The sequence below is a fragment of the Mercurialis annua genome, linkage group LG4 (assembly GCF_937616625.2).
Source record: "Mercurialis annua linkage group LG4, ddMerAnnu1.2, whole genome shotgun sequence".
NCBI classification, from domain to species: Eukaryota; Viridiplantae; Streptophyta; class Magnoliopsida; order Malpighiales; family Euphorbiaceae; genus Mercurialis; species Mercurialis annua.
In genome coordinates, this window is record NC_065573.1 from 17,028,459 (window position 1) to 17,049,625 (window position 21,167).

Genomic DNA, 21,167 nt, shown 5'->3' on the forward strand with positions numbered 1-21,167 from the left:
AAAATGAAAAACAGCGTCACAATATTTTTTGTAAAAATAGATTATTAATAAGGAGTTTCTGGAAATGGAGACGGAGCGCTGAAACATAGGACTCGAGATATTTCTGTGCAATGTAAGTTCTACATTGGACTTGGTAGCTCAGCATAGAATCAGTATAAAGGTTTAGTAGCGGAGGGATAGAATCCAGTAGAAATGAAAGTAAAATTTATGAAATTTTCCGTGATGGTCCTTTACTTTGTGATGTTAATTGGTGATGAGCAATCAAGTTTATAAAAGGTTTGATGGTAAACCTGATCTATGAGCTCTGAAGAAAACCATAAGCTACTAAAAGTTGTAAATGACCAAGAATTTTAGGAATGAGTATATAGCCTCACCAACCCAGTTATTACATTTCAGTTAAATGGAACAATATCATGGACGACCGTCATTTTAACCTAGTCTCGGGAGGATGATAGTGCTTATCCTGTTAAATTAACACCTAAAGATACAAGAATCGATTAAGAGCATGGGACAGTGTTCGTTTTTCTGTGCGAATGAGGAAGACGAGTGCTCATTGTTTGCTATGGAAGTTCTTAACTTGGCGCTGTAGCCACTTTATCGTGTTGTCGTATCAGTGTCGTGTTGTATCAGTGTCGTGTTGTATCAGTGTCGTGTTGTTTATCCGAATTTCCACGCCTCGTAGCCAATATTTGTGTTAGACTTAATTAGGAAATTCCAGTAAAATCTTATTCTTAACTTGCAGTAATTATGAAAGCATTAAAGTTTACCAAATTCTTTCCTAAAAAAGCTACTTAGTACATACCCAAGGCACAAATGAGGGAGTTGCATGATTTGTTTATGAAAGAAAGTGTAACGTCAAAGCAATTTGTACCAAACTTGAGATCTTTATACTGTTTAGATGCTAGCTAGAAACTCTTATTAATCTATAATATTGTATAAACTATATAAAGTCTAGATGTTAGCTAAAATATATATTTTGATAATTTTAAAGTAAATAAAATATGGCGAATATTTTATCTCCTTCGTCCAGGTAAGCAGAAATTCATCAAAAAATCATTTAGTGACATGCTGTTGTTGGTAAATGAGTTTTTTTTTTTTTGAAGAATTGGTAAATGAAAGCTTAGTTATCACGATATAACAATTTTAAAGTCGGTATCTGTTATGTAAAATTGTTACCACAATTTTTTTAACCCTATTCTAAACTTGCAAATTTTCAGTGATTATTATATGCAAGCATTTTATCAAAGAAAAATATCCATAGCTTCTTTGAAGTACATTACTCAAGGCACAAATGAGAAATTTTATGATTTAATTATGAAAAAGTTTAAACAATATATACTAAGCTTCAAATCTTTGTAAAGTTTAGGTGCTATACAACGTATATGGACACTTAGAACTTTGGCTATATATGATCTATAACAGTGTTGATAAAGAGTCTTCAATTTCTTAACCAAACACAAAAACAGAGATTAATTAGAAAACTCCATGAGCAACCTTTCGGTTTTGAAGGACGCCTTGAACAATTACAATGCGCAAGTCGAAGCCGGAACTGAGAAACCACTGATACGAAGAGTTCCCTTCATGATGCGGGATAAGCTGAAATTTGTCAAGTGGTTCGAGCCAAGGGCAATATCAGTCGGTCCTATACACTATGGTAACCCTAAATTCTCGTCTACAGGGCAAATCAATCTTAGACTAGCCACACAATTCATCAATGAGAGTGGCAAGACGATGGAATCATTGTACCAAATCGTCAAAGAAAATATCGACTGCTTGAAAAAATGCTATGCGCCAGAGGTGATAGAATACTTGGACGAAGAACTACTTGCAACCATACTCTTCGTTGATGGCTGCGCAATCCTGCAGTTTATACATTATGCAGCACAAAATCGGGATCAACTTGGAATAAGGAGCGACGTTGCAGCACTGATTATGCAAGATTTGTTCTTGCTAGAGAACCAGCTTCCTTTTACGTTGCTTAAATTGTTAATGAGAAGTTCTGGAAATAATGGTAAACGGAGGAGATCAATCAAACATATCGTAGACATAAATGCGCATATGACAAGCGAACGCGTATATTACTATCCAAGAACGAAAACAAGAGATTTGACTTCAAAATAGATATTAGAGTACGTAAAAATCAGATTACAACATTTCGTAACATCAAAGAGCTCAAAGCTATAGGAATACATCTCAAGCCGAGTAATTCAACTAGTTTATCGAATATTACATTCAAAAAAGCTTCTACTTATGCTTTATCGATTCGCTTATCAACGAAGCCGAATATGTGAGGGAGCTCAAAAAGGATAGGGTGTTCTTAAATTTGCTCGGCAGCGATGAAGAAGTGGCCGACGTTTTTTAACAGAATTAGTGCGGATTTGGTGCCGAATAAAATCCGAGATTGCTCAACATTGTAACAAGAGATGGTCGATTATAGCGACTTGGATAGCTGAAGCTATTAATATATATTTGAGTACCCCATGGGCTCTTTGCCTTCATTGCTGCTGTTTTAGGACTTGTCATGACTTTCATCCAGACTTGGTTCGCTATGCATCCCGACGATTCATGCAAAAGGTTTGCATTAATCGTAGGGTAATCTACACAAATCCCTCAAAAGTGGTCTTGTCTAATGTTTTTACCTCAGCTTTTTAATTTTTGCAGTAATCTCTCAATAAAATAGAAAACATTTCACAATTCCCTCAATAACCAAATATTAGCTGTTTTACAAAAATATTGGACAATTATGCCCCCTCCATCAAAGTGTGCTAGAGAAGAAGTTGCAGGTCTTGGATACCTATTTAACAGTGATTTTCATTTAAAGCAGCTTTTTTATGTGTAATTAAATTCAGAATTAGGAGTTTTATATAAGATTCCGGCAAGACGATGACAGTAGTGGTGATGGGAGGATGGATGGGAGTAGGTGTGGCGGCATTGACATGGCCAAAACTAAAGAAACCGTTAAAAAATCACCGGAGAAGAAGCTCCACATAAGCAGTTAGCAACAAAAGCAGCCAAAAAGTCTGCTCCGGCAACCGATAAAGAGAAGAAGCCACACAGGTTTGGATCCGGATCTTTCGCACTACGTGAGATCCATAAGTAACATAAGAGCATTGAATTTTTTTATCTAAATTAAGCTCCCGTACCAGAGATTGGTTTGTGAAATTGCTTGGGACTTCAAGACTGACCTTCAATTTCAAGTGTCAACAGATGCATACCTCGTTGGAGCTTTTGAGACTATAAATTTGTGTACGGTTCATGCCAAGAAAGTGACAATTATGCCAAAGGCTATGCAGAAAACAAGAAGAATTAGAGGAGAATGCCCTTAAGTGGATATATTCTGGTTTTTCAGTTAAGTTTATAAATTAAGTATGTAATAGTAATTGTATTATATAAATGGAAATTCAAAATGTTTCTTTTAAATGATTTTGCTCTTATCTGGTTTATTTTGGTTACACATATCTTTGCATTTCAAATGCATAACTTAATGCCAATTTTGAAATATTAGAGAAATAAATTAAACATAACGTGAGAATTTATATATGGTATATGTCTATGGTATTAAAAATTAAATCAAGGCAATCAGTTAATATAAGTTCACATTCAGTTCATATCAAGTTGATTTTTAGTTTTAAACACTGTCAAATATATTTCACTTAAAAGAGATATTCAATTTTGATTATACTAAATTTCAAAATTTTCTCTATATAAAATGTCATTTAAGATTGTAAAGAGCAGTAAGACAAATTTTATTAAAAATTGAATTAAGATAGTTCAGTTTATATAGATTCCCATATGGTTCATATCAAGTTGATTTTCGGTTTTATAAACTGTTAAATATATTTCACTTAAAACATGTATTCAATTTGTTATTACACTAAATCTCAAAATTCTCCCTATATAAAATGTCATTTAAGATTATAAAGAGCAACAAAAAGTTTTTTTTATTAAAAATTGAATTAAGATAGTTCAGTTGATATAGGTATACATCCGGTTCACATCAGGTTGCTTTTCGGTTTTATAAACTGTTAAATATATTTTACTTAAAATAGATATTTAATTTATGTATTGCACTAAATCTCAAAATTCTCTCTATATAAAATGTATTTAAAATTATAAAGAGCAGCAAGATAAATTTTATTAAAAGTTGAATTAAAGTAGTTCAGTTGATACATCCGGTTCATATCATGTTGATTTTTGGTTCTATAGATTTTCAAATATATTTCACTTAAAAGAGATATTCAATTTGTAGATTACACTAAATCTCAAAATTTTCTTTATATAAAATATATTTAAGATTGTAAAGAGCAGTAATTTTTTTTATTAAAAATTAAATTAAAGTAGTTCAATGTTGATATAGGTTTACATCCGGTTCACATTCGGTTCACATCTTATTCAAATTTTATAGGAGGCAGTTTAAAAACACCATTCTTGACAAAATTGAGACTCTCCATCCTATAAAATAGCTCTAAAATTAAGCTCAAAAGCCTTAATTTCAGAAATAAAACCACAATCAATTTTAGCTCAAAATGGAACAAATTAGTATATTGAAGTATTTAATTTTGAATTTTGAACTCATCCTTTTCTCCTTTCTAGTTTCCATATACAGATATCTAAGCAACTTGCATCAATTATCTCCATCACATTTATAATTTCTCAAATAGAACACATTCGATGCTTAAAATTCAATTATATACAAAGATGAAATTATGAAATGAATCATTACCATAAATTACAATCTGAGAAACAAAAAATTTTGGCCTCTATGCAAATTTCAAATCATTCATCTTTTCACTTCTTTAGCAATTTCTGCATCGGAAACTACCACTGAAGAAATTTAACCAAAATTGGCAATAATAGTTGATATAGGTTCACATCAGGTTGATTTTTACTTTTATAGTCTGTCAAATACATTTCACTTAAAAGAGATATTTAATTAGTTTATCACACTAAATCTCAAAATTCTCTCTATATTAAATTTCAGTTAAAATTGTAAAAAGCCGCAAGATAAATCTTATTAAAAACTGAATTAAGATAGTTCAGTTTATATAGGTTCACATCAGGTTCACATTAGGTTAATTTTCGGTTTTTAGACTGTCAAATACATTTCACTTAAAATGATTATTGTGCAGGTACGAAATTACGAATTTGTTATTCTATGCAACAACCTCTATCTAACTAAGTTATCCTAATTATAACAGCACATTGGATAGCCATCTGAGGTCACATTGTCTCATTAAATATCCATCTAAAATCACATTATCTCACAAACCTTAACTTTAAAGCTTAGTTTCTTAATATGTATTACATTAATCAACTATAAAATGTTACAGTTCAAATAATAAAAAAATTCATCTATATTTCAAAATTTAACAATATAGTACAATTATCTCTTCAACTTTTGTTTATGGGATAAGCAACTTTTTTCCCTTTGTTTCATATGACATTCCCCAGATAGGAGCCGCTCGTCCATCGATCTTTGTCAGATAACCCCATTCTTTCTGCGAAATCACCGACATTTCTCCAATCTGTCCTAATTTTTTTAGCTCAATCCCTGCAATCAAATCCCAAATACAATTCAAATTAAGTTTAAAAAAATTTCCAATTAAAAAATATAAATGAAAAGGGTACCTAACGAAGATAAGTAGTTTTCTCCTGCCAAACAGCTCATGCATTGCTTCAATTATGTTAGTCAAGCTAGCAAAGTAGAAGAATCACAAGCAGAAAATAAAAACAATAGATTTTTTTTTGCCTTTTAGCTTAAATAGAAAAACGAAGGTGGCAATTAGAAGAAATTTATATTCAATTAAGTGGTGGGCTACATTGTGAATCGGATTATGGCGGCGGCGGCGACGAAGATGAAGAACGAGAGTTTGATGGAGTAGGTGATTATTGTACTGTTGATAATGGGAAGTGAAGAAGATAATGGGGCAAATTATTCAGTGTAAGAGAAACATAATAAGAAACATATACCATAGAGAGGGATAAAATAGGAATGACAAATATAAAAAGGTAGGCATGAAAAGAATGTTTTAAAATTGAGAGATTTTTGCAAAAAATAAAATTCTGAGTCACTAACATAAACATTTGAGATTTTGGGGGATTCCATGTAATTTTCTCTTAATCGTACACGTTAAATGGAGTTTAGTTTTTCTTTAATGTATAGTTTGGCATTGCTATGTTGGTATGTTCTTAAGTTTTCTTTAATATTATTTTTGTTTGAGGGTATTAAAAAGGTTTAATTATTAAAAAAATCTCACCTTATAATATTTTTTCGTTTATACCCCAACCTAGGAAAAAATTCATTTGCATCCTTTTTTTTGATTTTTCGTTTTCAACTATGCCCAAAATTTAATTTTTTGATAATTTAATAAATTAAAGGATGCAAATATTAAAAATAATAAAATAAAAGGGTTATATTATACTTTTTTCTATTTATAAAAATACAAAATCGTTTTAAATTTTTTTATTTAAACTTCCGACCTACCATTGTATTTCTTCGATTTACAAATCCGCAACCAAAATCTGATAAAAAATTTACAAAAAATAATTTTATTTTATTTTTTTGGAGGAGCTCCTACTTCATGGAGGAGAAGCAGATTTGCTCCTCCTTCATGAGCAGGAGCAGATCACACTCCTCCATGGAGGAGAAGCAACTGCTGCTCCTCCTACATGAGGAGGAGCAGCGATTTGCTCCTCCTCATCGCTGCTCCTCCTCGTAGAGGAGGAGCATCGATCGACTCCTCCTCCATGAAGGAGGAGCAACTCCTCCTCACATGAAGGAGGAGCATATTTGCTTCTCCTCCATGAGGAGGAGCAGATTTGCTTCTCCTCCATGAGGAGGAGCATGTCTGCTACTCCTCCTCCATGGTGAAGGAGCAGCGGGCTTTTTTTTCGACGGAGAGTCGGAAATTATTATTTTTAATTAAAAATTATATATTTTTACGGTTTTGTATTTAACAAATTATAAGTTTAATTTTATAAAAAAGAAGGTATTTTTGTACTATTAATAATATTAAAGTCTAATTAGAATATAGGTTAAAAAATGAAGGATTATTTTAAACTTTTTTTTAATGAAAAAAATTCAATTTAACTTTGGGGTACAATTGAAAATAAAAAATCCAAAAAAGAGTACAAATGAACTTTTTTCTAAATCAGGATATAAACGAAAAAATATTATAAAATGAGAGTTTTTAAGTAATTAAATCTATTAAAAAAATTTGCTGATTTGCTTTCTTTGTTTTCTCATTATGTATTGTGGTTTGCAAAATTGCACCCTTGTATATGCTTGAAGAATTATTATACGTCGACGTTATTTCAAGAATAAATTGATAACAATTATATTATGTATTCATCGAGTTTTATCACAATGAGAAACATAGCATAAAAGTAATAAGAAAAAATTACAGAAAAATACTAATCACGTTGATTGTTTATAAAAATACTAAATTGTCTAATTCTTTTCACTAAATGTTAAATTGCCATTAACATTTAATAGCTTAAAACGGAAATAATTTACACTATTTATGTAGTACTTAATTCTAACCCTAGACGTGGCGAGCTAATTGAAAAAATAAAATAAGGGCACACACATGCACATTTTTATTAACTCACGTGGTCCCCCTCCTCTCTCTCTTACGTGGTCTCTTTCTCTTTCTCTCTCTCTATATATATTTTGGTTTTTCTCCACACTCTATCTCTGTCCTGCACCATTTTTTTTCTCTTTTTTAAATTTTTTTCAAATTGTTTCACTAACTACCATTGTTGTCTCTCTCTCACCATTTTGGTTTCTTCTCCACATTCTATCTCTGTCTCTCACCATTTTTTTTCTCTTTCAAATTCTTTTTAATTTTTTTCACTAATTAGCGTTGTTGGTTATTGGCTATTTTCTAAATTCTACTCATGATTCTGACAGTTTTTTTATTTATCATTTTCTATTGTGTTATATATATAGCTATATATTCTTTGTATAAAAAGCGAATTTAACCCCAATAGTTGATAGAAAAAAAATCTAAAGCTATGAAGCGTAAATTAGTTAAAAAAGAAGAAGTGGAAGTAGTGTTGATGGTGAGAAAGACAAAATTAAGGGTAAGTGTGTGGAGATTGGTGCTTCGAAAAAACAAAATATTCGATGCGGGTTCAGCTGGTAAGGAGGCAAAGGAAGTTGTTATACTCAAAAGCTAAGGGTCCTACTCCAATTTGAACTGTATGGAAGGAAATTGATTCAGAGAGGTCAACCATGTTGTGAAGGTAACTTCATTTTCTCTTTTTTTTAATATTTTTTATTTAGGTGTTATTATGATTTTATATGTTTTTAATATTTTTATAATTTATTTATATTTTATTACATCAAATAGATCTGTTATGTCAACATTATGTAGTTACAGTTTCTTGCTATGATTTACTTTTTTTTTTTTTTGACGAGTGCTATGATTTACTTAAAATATATGTTCATATAACTCTTTAAATAAGATTTTTATTATGAATATGATTTTTTTTTATGTTTTGGGGTATTGACACATATGTTTTTTTTTTGTATAGTTTATGTATCACAGATGTATCTTTCAAGTTAAATTTTCATATTTTTTAATAATTATTTAAAAAATTTGTGTGAACTAGTTTTTGTGTATTTTTAATATTTTTAATATATCTATATTATGTATCTTTTCATATTCGTTGCTAACCTTGTTTTTGTTTTCTTTTGCAGAATTGGGATTACTTGCTACTTCTTGAGAATAATTATAGTTGTAGAGTAATTGTTGGTACAAGGTTCACAATAATTGAAGATATAAAGAAATGTTTATCTGAGCCATAATTAGAACTTTTTAGCAGCACTTTTCTTGGCCATTTTCTAAACTTGAAATCTAAGTTTAATCAGCCACGCAATTGAAAAATGAAATGTATATATGACGTATCCGAAATGTATCTTATATGTATTTGTTAGATACACCTTTAATATATAATTTATACATATCGAAAACAGCTCAAATGTATTTATTTTTAAATATATATTAATTTATTAGATGTGTTTTGACATGTTTCTTACTTGTATTTGTTAGATAAATCTCTAATATTTAATTTATACATGATATATATATATCATCTCGTTAATGGTGGTATCTCATTACCTTCGAGATTCAATTTAGATACATATCAAATACATCTCCGATACATATTTGAAATAGCTCAAATATATGACGCATTCTAGTTATAATTTAATTTATAAGATATGTATTGAGATAAGTTAAATATGTATGCGACAGATACATCATTGATACATAATGTATAAAATATTTAATATAATAAATGATATATACTTCCTTGATACATAATTTATACATTGTTTAACACATATCTTTTGATATAATATATGCTATAAATACATTTCAGATACATGTCATATATTTTTATAGAAATATGGGACACATAATGCTCAAAATATATTAGAAATATCTTATACATAATAATACACATAATGTTTATTTGATGCTTCTCATAACTATATTTAAAATGTATATCAGATGTATCTATAGTACTGATTCATTAACGCGTTGGCGCTTTGATTGATGCATCTGCATGCGTTGATTGATACATACATTATTAATACGTGTTTGAGATGCTTTTAATATGAGATACGTTATAAAATATTTTAAATACATATAATATAAAAATCGGCTCATTTAATCTGTTTTAGCATATTGGGTACATTTACGAGTTTTATCAGTTATATGCAAACTTTTAAAAATCAGCTCATTTAGTCTGTTTTAGCATATTGGGTACCTTATGTATCCATTTTCTGAATTGAACTGAATTTTTTATCAATATGTCAGCCACGTCACAGTCAATTCACCAAATGGGTGGCATGACAACATTCGTCATCCAACTAAACCACATGATAAACCACATAATAATCAAAAAATTTGACAAAAAATTGATTTGATTTAAAAAATGGTCAAATATGCTGAAACGGGCTAAATGGCCGAGTTTTTAAGGTTTGCATAATACTGATAAAACTCGTAAATATTAGGTATTTTTTGGTGATTAAACCTTTAATTTTTCACGTTTATATACTTAGTTGTTTGATTTCTGTAAAACGAATCTCTGCCATGGAAGTGGTTTTCTCAAAGGGATTCTAGTGGCTACTTTCATTTAGCTACTCAGAGGAAAATGAGCATTTTATGCAGAATGAGCAGCCTAATCTTTAGCTAATTTACTCCATTGCAAAATGAGACATAATTAGAAATTAATTAAGCACAATTGAGGATTACAGCCATAAAATGTCAGAATTTGGAAAACGGCTAAATCAAGAAATACAAGCTCTAGCTAGACTATCTCCATTAGCCAAAATGGGGGTTGAATTGTTTCCCTTCATTCTGATATCTCCATTACAGAATGATGCCCTAAAAACCATCAGTAATATAGTATAGGCAAATGCCCATCAGCAACTAGCTAAACCGGATTCTGATTTTTCGGCATCCGGCTCAAAAAATGCTAGTGTCGGGCTACCGATCACTCTGCTTCCAGTTGCAAAAGCCTATAACTTAAGTGTGAGGCCTATGGGACAATGATCACTACCAACAACATCAGGAACAATGTAGGAGTCGTGAACCTGGTCCGCTATAGATTCTGAGACAAGGAAGTAGTCGAGCCGCCACCCTGTTTCAAATTACAATGACTAATGCGATTAACAAGCGAAAACAGATAAAGGGGCTGCACAGTACAATAGGTATAAGTTGTTGAACTATGTATTGAGATGGCATTCGTAGTTTTTGAGGAATTCTTTGCAAATTTTATCAATTGTTAAAAATATTTTAAGGCAAAAGACTATCACTAGCCTTCTTCGACAATAGGTTCACAGTTCACTAGCAACATCACTGCTCTTTTATATATTATGTTAACTATTTATTTACTTTCTATAGTAGCGAGCTTTATTTGTATATACATATCATTGATGGAAGCCAAATAAGAAAATTTCAGCATCAAATTTGTTATAACTCAGAATAAACACACGAAATTGTTATTAAATTGCAAAATACCTTTATTAGTTTTCCGCCCACCATGTCGATAACCCCAGTAAGTGTAGCCAACAACATCAGGATGTTGTTTTCTAAAAGTATCTACATATCCCCTGGACAAGAAATTCGTTTCAAACGATTGTCTTTCTTCATCTGTAAACCCAGCACTTCTTCTATTTCCCTACACATTGGAACACAATTAACTAACACGCATACTAGTGTAAAAAACATGCAGCAAATTTGAAAAGCTGGATTTGTTTCAAAACAATACGACACTATTATCATCGATCAATACAACCTTCAGAATGTAGAAACTAAATCACAATAAGGAAAAACAACACTTGCATAATATAATGTACACAGCCTAGATGCATACACATGGATCACGTATTTATTTTAAAACGATTAAAAGAAGCTAGTAGGCATGTTGGTCATTGCGCCACTTTTGTTTCAAAGGCAATATTATAGTACTGTTTGGACATAATTTTGGGACGCCCTTTTGGTTACACAAACCATAAGACAATGTTGGGATACAATAAAATTATAAAATGAACCAAATTATATAGGAACATTCAACACCAATATTTAGTTAGCAAAAAATTAGGAACCATATCAGTAAAATAAATAAATCAAAATTGAAACAATCCATTTATTCATTATATATTTTCTCCACAAAATGAAGCAAATTAGGCTTATCCCCTTAAAATCCCCCACCTTTTACCCCCAATTCGTTTGCACCCTCACGTTGTAAAACCACCAAATATACCCAAATTACGACATTTCACTTTCAATTGCACCCTCAAGCATTAAACTGACCTCTTTTCACTTGAAAAATGTTCAAATCAATACTTTAAATTTTAGCATATATTTTAAAATAGGACTTAATATTTTATTTAAAACAAAAATAAACCTATTTTTTCAAGTGAAAAGAGATCAATTTAATGCTTGAGGGTGCAATTGAAAGTGAAAGGTCGTAATTTGGGTATATTTGGTGGTTTTGCAATGTGAGGGTGCAAACGAATTGGGGGTAAAAGGTGAGGGGTTTTTAAGGGGATAAGCCAGCAAATTATAAAAACTGATTAGAACAGGTTAGCATTCATCTGATAATTCCAAATTGCAACTGTGACAACATGCATCTCAGACAAAAAGCCCACGAAAACATCAATAGGCTTCATAAAAAGCATTCATTTATATCACTTACAGCAGGATTGAAAATATCTATCTCTTGATGAGCACAATTCAGATCACCGGTCAAAATGACTGGTTTAGACTTTTCCAGCTCCTGCATCATGCAGCAAACGACCATTAGTAGTAAATCACTTCTGCCTAGTGGACATACCTAAAGATACATATTTAGGAAAAGATCATGCTGCACCACAGAGAAACACTAACTTTATTCCAAGACAAATACAACACAATGCATAAAGAACTTACTGAAGAATCTCATGCTTACTTTCATGTAGTTGCTAAGAGAGGTATCCCACTGCGACACCCTGTATGACTACATTCAGATACAGATCCCTTAAGTGATAGATAATGATGAAAAAATACGAAAAATAGATAATTACTCAAAGGATGATAAATGCTAATGTTAATACCAGCCGTTTCAATCCATCTCCAGAGTTAGGAACATATGCATTTAATAAATAGAATGAATCAAATTCTGCAGTCACAAGTCTTCCCTCACTATCATGATCTGCTATTCCAAGACCATAGCTGACAGAAAGTGGCTTTACCTGCCACAGGAAGTGCCAACATTAACAAGTTATACAGCGGAAAATAATATAAACAAGCTAAACAACAAAAATAAAGATAAGAAACAATCTGTGATATAAGTTCCCAATCACATTTAAGGTTTCTTCATGAAATGGCACTTAAGATCCTAAGCCCAATGGTGTGCCAAATGCAGAAGAGATAAAACAAAAAGAAAGAAAAGCTGAAATATTAAGCTACCCGAGAGACAATTGCAGTGCCTGAGTAACCAAGTTTGGAGTGGCTACATGTCCAGAAACTATTCTCGTACCCATCTATCAAACTTTGTTTAATAGATTCAACATCCTTCTCCTGTTACAAATTTAGTAAAGACAGCAATAAACTGTTATTTATCAATATAACTCAAGTAACCAGATACGATCAGGAATATTAGTCTAGTCCACCAATGGAAATTTCTTGATTAAGAAAAAAGTGCCCACTTACAAACCAAAAGAGAGAAAAAGTGGAAGCCAGTTAAGCAAGAATTTACTTGCCTGTAGTTTGGTCTCCTGGAAGCACAACACATCAAAATTTTCTCGTTTGGCAAGTTCCACAGCTGAGAATCCCTCTAACTTTAGCAATGCTCTTAACCCATTTACATTCCAAGACATTAGTTTCACAGACTTGGTATCCTCAGCAAGAGGTGGAGGTCTCATGGTTCTCGGATTGTATGAAATCCAAGTCTTCTGAGGCTTCTTGTGAGCAAGAATTGTCCATGGTTCAGCAAAAGGCATCGAAACCACATTTTCAGCAGATGATATTTTTTTTCTTGTCTGTAAGGACGTCCCAACTAGCAACATTGACCGCATAATAGAAGATTGTTTCAGAAGATTGTAGGGATGTAAAAAGAAAAAGTTACGCTGAGACCTTAGTTGTTTTAATTGAAACTTGAAAGTGGCAGTATATAAACATTACTAGGATAATTATTCAAACTGCTTTGCATAATACCTGAGACCTTAGTTGTTTTAATTGAAAGCCTCTCTTCTTTGGTGGCAATCTGACAATCAAGTTTGGCAATTTCATCCTTAGCATGAGATTCTTTCACTGTTTTCTTGGTATGTTTAAGTCTTGAAACTTCTGAAACTGTACCCGTTGTTTCATAGAGTACGTTACTGGCCTTGTTTTCAAGCAAAGTATCTTCTGTGTGAATAGAGTATGCACATTCTTCTGCTTCCTGAGAGCTTTCACCTGCATATACCAGAAACATCAGCTCAGAATAAATGGCAAATTCAAATTTTAAAATTTACTACAAAAACTCGAAATGATATCCTCTAAGATACAAAAGAAAAAGAACATAAAGTTTGTTCGTAGAAACAAGATTGATTACCATTCAAGTGCTTGCCCACAAAGCCCTTTAAAGAAGATAAAAGCTCTGATTTACGACCTTTCGCAGGCATACCAACATTCCTGAACATTAAGCCATGTATAAAACATAACACTGGGAGATTTACAATTGAAAGATATATTAATTAACCAAGCATATAATCATGCTGACTCAAGAAATCTGACCAATTTAAGTCAGTTACAGACATAATATAATTGCCTTGCAGCTCTTTTTCTTACAGCGTCATAGAATTACAGAAGCAATCGAACATGTGATAAAGACTAACCATATAGCTTCTTCAACAATTTTTCATATGCTAGATATCCCTTACTTGTGGATAGAACCGAAATAAACAGAGCCTCTAAGAAGTAAATTGTAGAAATAGTGAAGTCATACATATCCCTTTGTTCTAAGGGTTATTTGCAAAAAAAAAAAAAGTTTCACCTTTTTAGCATTTTGAGCACCACATTTAAAAAAATTAATACTAACACCACCTTTTCATTTTTTGTCATTTTTGGTCCAACACCATAATCAGGCAGCATTTCCTTCATTACAAAACTGTCGAAACTGCATTGTTTGGTGGAGGAAAAATGCTTTTAGTTTAGAAATGCCAAAAAATGAAAGGTGACGCCTTTAGTTGCCAACTTTTAAATGTGGTGCTTAAATAACTAAAAAGATGAGGCTTTCTTTTTTGCAAATAACACTTGTTTTAAATAAATCATGAACAATATTTAAATTCAATTCTATTCCTGAAAATTCATGTCAACTGTGTTGCTCAAATGTCACTAATCTCAAAATGCAATGTTTCTTTGAAGTATAAAATACTAAAATTCTACCCAATAACGAATTTCCGGGCATAAGAATTGACTAAATAGATTGCAATGCAGTTCTTGCATTTTCAGATAAAGACTATGTTCTTATTTCTTTCTTTCTATGATTCAATCCAACACAAATATTCATTTTTGTTCGTCGTACCTCAACATTGCTCGAAGCTCTTGAACAGTCATTTTCTCGAGTTTCGAAGGATCATCCTTTATACTTTGAATATCAAATGATTCATTTTCCTGTAAATAATATTTCCTCCAATTAATGAATAAACTAATACTCACTCACTCATCATCTGTATGATTAATTACTACTAACATAACAGCATTCAACAAAGCATTACAATAAGTAAAAACAATAATTATCTAACCTTGGCAACAGAATTAGGGTTAATTTCTGCTTTAATTAATCCTTTATGTTTCTTTTTATATAAATTATCGTCCTCGACGATTGATCGTGATGAGCTGCGTCGTTTAGAAACCATAATTAAGCTCAATGTCAAAGGAACAAGCTGCTCAATCTTCAACTGTATTCTTGACCTAACTGTAAAACTATAATTATGAAACAATGGAATTCAAAATTATGCATAAAACAGTCAAAATTGAAACAAAAAAAAGGGTTTAAAAGATACCTGGAGAGATTAGTGAGAGTTCTGAAACTGGATAGCAATGCCTGCTGATTCATTTATCAAACGAGTTTCGTTTTTGCCTCTCAACTCAGTTTCTTTATAGGTTAAACGAGCTAGGGGGGAAATGGCGCTAAAGTAGAGGCCCAGGCAAGAATCAATGGTTTAAGAACCGAACCGAAAATCAAACCGGCTTAATGGTTTGATCGGTTAATCAATTTAAACTAAAAGATTATATATTATAAACTCTTATAATTGTAAAAAACAAATCACAAAAATACGCAAAAAAAAACTCACCAATTTCACACTTTACAAACAAATTTAGAGCATCTTTATTTATAAAGAGAGACAAATTAAATAGCGTGCAACAGGCTCTTTCTTTTATAGATTAATTAAAGCCGGCTTAATGGTTTGATAGTGTGAACGGCGGAAGCCAAGGAGCAGAAATCGTGAAAAATTTCTTTCACAGTTCAAAAGAAATCGTGGAGAACAAGAATGATTGAGAGAAATAAAAAAAATCGTATAAAAGAAAAGAATTTAAAGTAGAAGTTATCAAAGTAAGAAAATGAGGTAGGTAAAGTAAAGATTTGGGTTGGGCCGTATACAAGAAAAGAAGAGAAGATTAGGATAATACTCTATTTTCTAAAATAATTTGATTTCCTACCTCAATAAAAAAAAGATAGAGAAAATACCTCATCATTCTAATGCTTTTATTTTTTTACTCTAAAGCATGTTTATATTATGATTATACCTACTTTTTATTGGTTTTTTACTCTAAGTATATATTTTTACTATTATCATATGACACCTGTCATATTTTTATTTTTATTTCTTTTTTTTCTTTCTCTCTCCTCTCTCCTCTCTCCTCCTCTTCTTCATCTTCTCCGTTCTTCGTCAATTTTCTTCTTCTTTTTATTTCTTCTTTTCTTCTTCATCTTTTTCTTTCTTCTCTATCGTTCCTTCATCGCTCCGCCGCCCTTTCTTCGTCGCTCCACCGTCGCTCCACTGTTCTTTCATTTTTTATTTTAGCAAACTTTTTTTAAATTCATGGTGATTATTGCGATTTTCTAACATTCAGATATAAATAAATTACTCTTGATTTTTTTTTCAATTTTAGATCTAAAAATCTGCATGAAAAAACAATATTATGATGAAAAAAACGATTTTCTGCACAAAAAACGATTTTCTGCAAAAAAAAACAGCATCTGATTATCATATGATTATCATAACACTGCAAAAAAAAAAGATTTTTTATAAAAAAAAAGTCTCTGATTATCATATGAGTATCAATGTATTATCATAATGTTATCATAACACTGCATAAAGAAAGATATTCTACATAAAAAATTGATTATCATGTTGTTATCACTGTATTATCATCTCGTAATCATAATATAATCATATGATACCGAGATGATAATGTATTATTGTACCTAAATGATAACAGTATGATAATATGATACCTATATGAAAAATATTACATAAAAAAAATGACAACGAGATGATAATGTGAAGAAAATAGTATTATAATGAAGTATAATAAGGTCATGTTATCATACTATTATCATCACCTTATCATCTTATTATCATAATTTTTTTGTAATTGTTTTTCTTATACATGTATCATATTATCATACTATTATCTTCACATTATCATCTCGTTATTATAATGTTTTTGTAATTATTTTTTTCATACAGGTATCATATTATCATACTATTATCTTTACATTATCATCTCATTATCATAATTTTTATGTGATTTGTTTATATATAGGTATCATATTATCATACTATTATCATAACTTTATTATTTTATTATCATCTGGTTATCATACTGGTGTCATGAATCTTTTTGTAATTCTATTTTCACGTACGTTATCATCCAGCTATCACAAACTTATCATAGTTCATTATCATCTAATTATTATACTCCAATGTTATGATAACGACATGATAATCAGAAACTATTTTATCATACATTATCATAAATATTATCATATATGTACCATAAATATTATCATCTCGTTATCATACGATAAAACATTATCATATGACACTATTTCTGTAAAAAAAATTTCATGTAAGTATCATATTATCATACTATATAAGCTTATCATTATATTACCATAAAAATATTATTGTACTATTATCATTATCGTACATGTGTATTATCATAACCTTATCATAATCATATAATGTTATGATAACGATATTTTAATACAGAGTTATTCATATGATAATCAGACACTGTTTTTTTAGTAAAAAATCAATTTTCTCTGCAGTGTTATGATACTTACATGATAATGCAGTGATGATACTCATATGATAATCAGAAGCTGTTTTTTTTACAAAAATCGTTTTTTTGTGCAGAAAATCGTTTTTAATACATATTTTTAGATTTAGAATTGGAAAATTTCAAGAGTAATTTATTTTAGATCTGAAAGTTAAAAGAAATCGTATTAATCACCACGAGTTGAGGAAAATCGCTAAAATCAAATATGAAAAACGGCGGAACGACGGCGGGATGATGGCGGAACGACGACGAAGCGATGAATTAACGATGAAGAATAAGAGAATAAAAATGAAGAAGAAATAAAGATAAAGAAGAAGAAGAAGAAAATGAAGAAAAAAATGGCGAAAAAAAAGAGCAGAGAAGAAGAAAGCCAATGGAGAGGAAAGAGAAAAAGAGAGAGAGAAAAGAAAAGAAATGACAGCTGTCACTTATAAATCCCTAATAATATAGTTAGAGTAAAATAATAATAATGAATAGGTATAATTATAATATAAATAGGTGTTAGAGTAAAAAAGTAAATATATAAAATAGTGAGGTATTTTCTCTATCTTTTCCTTATTGAGGTAGGAAATCATATTATTTTTAAAAAGAGAGTATTTTTCCTAATTTTCTCAGAAAAGAATGGCTGATTTCTTGTATTTTATATAAAAAGCCGAAAGAACTTCTTTTTATACCCATTCTTCTTTCAATACCCATCTTTCTTTCAATACCCATTCATCTTTAACTGCTCCAGCATACATAACATTTATGAGAAAAGTACTAGCAAATATATAAAACACATGAGAAACAAATTAGTAAAAGAAGCTATAACAAACAAAATCATAATTTGGAAAAATTTAAAGCTACCAAAGCATCAATTATGGCATTATACTTCAGTAGTTTTTAAAAGAAAATACTGCAAAAATGTCCAGGCATGTAAGATATACACTAGACTACTACGACCATTAGTTCTATTTTATTATGTCCTTTTTGGTATTACAGTAAAATACAATAATTGACAAAATCGTTTTTTAGGTACTTAATCAATCTATAAATGATCTCAAAAAAAAAATCAATCTATAAATGATCCAAGAACTTGTATTTAACTATAATTCTATGCTAAGCAGTGTCAATAATTTAATAAAAAAACAATAGAAAACTTTCAAACACTCATAATAAAATAGAATATTTACACTATTTACCATAATAAGATAAAATATTTACAAACATGCTATCTTATACTTTTTCTTATAAAAGTGTTTTTCATATTTACAAATATTCCACTTTTATCTTTTTATTAACAAAAATGCATTTTCCCTTTTTTTCTTCATCTTCTCCATCTAACCCTAATTTTTTTTTCTCTCTTTCTCCGTTAACATCATAACAAAATTTCATCTTCAAGCCACACACCCACCATTCTTCTTCCGACCGCCGCTCTCCCTCACGCACGCCGCCCTCCCTCGCTGCACACATTCGCCGCCGCCGCCGCCCTCTCTCACTGCTAGCAATTCCCACTGCCGCCGCCCTCCCTCGTTTCCTTGCTGCTCGCACTAGCCGCCGTCCTCCCTCACGTGTAGATCTATGATTTGTATGTGTAGATCGATGATTTGTATGTCTAGATATATAGTTTTTTGTGTTTTGTATGTATAGATCTAAATTTATTGTATATGATTCGTGATTTGAATTTTCAGTTCGTCTTCATCTTCATCTCCTTCGTTTTTCAGACCTGGAATTTTTATTTTTAGATCTGATTTAAAAAAAAACGTATATAATTTGAATTATATACGGATTATATACAGATAATATACAAATTGAATTTTCAGATCTGATAGATCTGAATTTTCTTTTATAAAAACGTATATAATTCGTATATAATTTCTATTATATACGGATTATATATAGATAATATACAGATTATATGTGTATACAAAAAACTTGTATTTTTGTAAATATTTTTAAAAAATTTGTATTGCTGTAATTATTTTTTATATTTCTGTTAAAAAAAATACATGTTGTATATTTGTAAATATTTTTATTTTTTCCGGTATTTGTAAAAAAAACTCTAATAAAATTCACATTCTAAAATATCGAAAAAATAATTAAGAACCGAATTTCTAAACCTCTATACAAAACTAAAAACATCATCTGAGTTTGAAAATTCGGAAATTGGGTTTGAATTAATATCAATAATTTCATCTACAATAGCCTTCCAATTCATGTTCATAAGTAAAAAGATGACTGGACAGTAAAGAAAAAATAAAGAAGATGAAATTTATTTGTTGACAGGCACGTTCAAAATTGCTGAATGTGGAGATTTGTTTTCTAAAATTAAAGAAAGAGTGGAGGAAGTGATAATTAATATATGCACGTTGTTCTTTTAAGAATAAAGAGTCGTATTGGCTCTCTAGATGTAGAGAGCCAATATGACTCTTTATTTTTTATTTTAATTATAAAGAGTCTATCGGAGTAGTTTTTTTTACAATTTAACTCTTTAAAATAAAGAATTTAGACTTATAAATAGTCTATTATGGATGCTCTTACATCCACAACCAAAAATTTCAATATTACCATTTTTTCCGACATTAGTATCTGACGTAAGCGTCAGCAAGTGCACCGATTTTAGCTGAAATGCGGGTCAGTATTACATATGTTTTTTTTTTAATAAACATAAATTATTTATGTATTTAAAATCTACTATTTTATCAATAAAACTATATCAATAAAATTAATTAATATTTTGATAATTATTAAAATTAGATGTTCACTTCTTAAAAATGCCAAAATTATTTTATTATTCTACGTCACAATTTTTTTTAAAAAATCACAATTTTTAGAAATTTTTTATAATATAAAAATACATCTATGATATATAAATATAATACAAATAATAATTTTAATTTAAAAATATAAATATAAATAAATATATTAAATTTTTAAAATATAAAAATATAAAAATGCATGATACACAAATAATACAGTTTTAAAAAATTTCATTTTATAAACAACTTATTGGATATATTATTGATACATATCAAACGCGAGCCTGATATATAAATAATATATCTATTATGTATATATTGTATCAGAGATATATCTGTTAAGTACATTTAAAAAATATGTATAAATTATGTAGTAAAAATTGTATCTACTATATATAAATTATGTATCGGAGATATATCAAATATGTATCGGAAATGTATCAAATATGTATAAAAAATATATGTACTAAAACTAAAAATATATATATGTCATGTATAAATTATGTATCAGCGATGTATCTATTAAGTACATTTAAAAAATATTTCTATCATTTTTTTTTTATAAATAGCACGTATAAATCATATATTGGAGATATAT

At 30.1% G+C, this 21,167-nt stretch overlaps 1 protein-coding gene and 2 pseudogenes across 3 annotated transcripts; 2 read left to right on the forward strand and 1 right to left on the reverse strand.

Moving 5' to 3' along the window:
* The first annotated feature begins 1,464 nt into the window (after positions 1–1,464).
* On the forward strand, positions 1,465–2,660 carry LOC126678362 (uncharacterized; annotated as a pseudogene).
* Positions 2,661–2,906: 246 nt separating this feature from the next.
* Positions 2,907–3,420, forward strand: LOC126677893 (histone H3.2-like; annotated as a pseudogene).
* Positions 3,421–10,223: 6,803 nt separating this feature from the next.
* On the reverse strand, positions 10,224–15,735 carry LOC126677888 (DNA-(apurinic or apyrimidinic site) endonuclease, chloroplastic). Of its 3 annotated transcripts, none has more exons than XM_050372707.2 (12): positions 15,545–15,735; positions 15,284–15,377; positions 15,064–15,152; positions 14,092–14,171; positions 13,713–13,952; positions 13,259–13,554; positions 12,966–13,076; positions 12,611–12,748; positions 12,466–12,513; positions 12,214–12,294; positions 11,034–11,193; positions 10,224–10,653 (listed from the first exon to the last, which is right to left on the reverse strand). In XM_050372707.2, exons 1-12 carry the CDS (start codon positions 15,595–15,597, stop codon positions 10,532–10,534), a joined length of 1,512 nt encoding a protein of 503 aa, XP_050228664.1. In that variant the 5' UTR covers positions 15,598–15,735; the 3' UTR covers positions 10,224–10,531. The 3 variants fall into 3 exon arrangements, with proteins under 3 accessions (XP_050228664.1, XP_050228662.1, XP_050228665.1); XM_050372705.2 differs by having other exon boundaries at positions 15,284–15,464; XM_050372708.2 differs by having other exon boundaries at positions 15,284–15,456; positions 15,545–15,655.
* Between the last annotated feature and the right edge of the window lie 5,432 nt (positions 15,736–21,167).

Excerpts from the sequence above, each read along its gene's own strand:
- LOC126677888 (XM_050372705.2), bottom strand. The coding sequence starts at position 15,597 with ATGAATCAGCAGGCATTGCTATCCAGTTTCAGAACTCTCACTAATCTC. Across the intron at positions 12,749-12,965 it reads GCACTGCAATTGTCTCTCGG|GTAAAGCCACTTTCTGTCAG; the intron begins GTAGCTTAATAT and ends TTCCTGTGGCAG. Across the intron at positions 11,194-12,213 it reads TAGATATTTTCAATCCTGCT|GGAAATAGAAGAAGTGCTGG; the intron begins GTAAGTGATATA and ends TCCAATGTGTAG.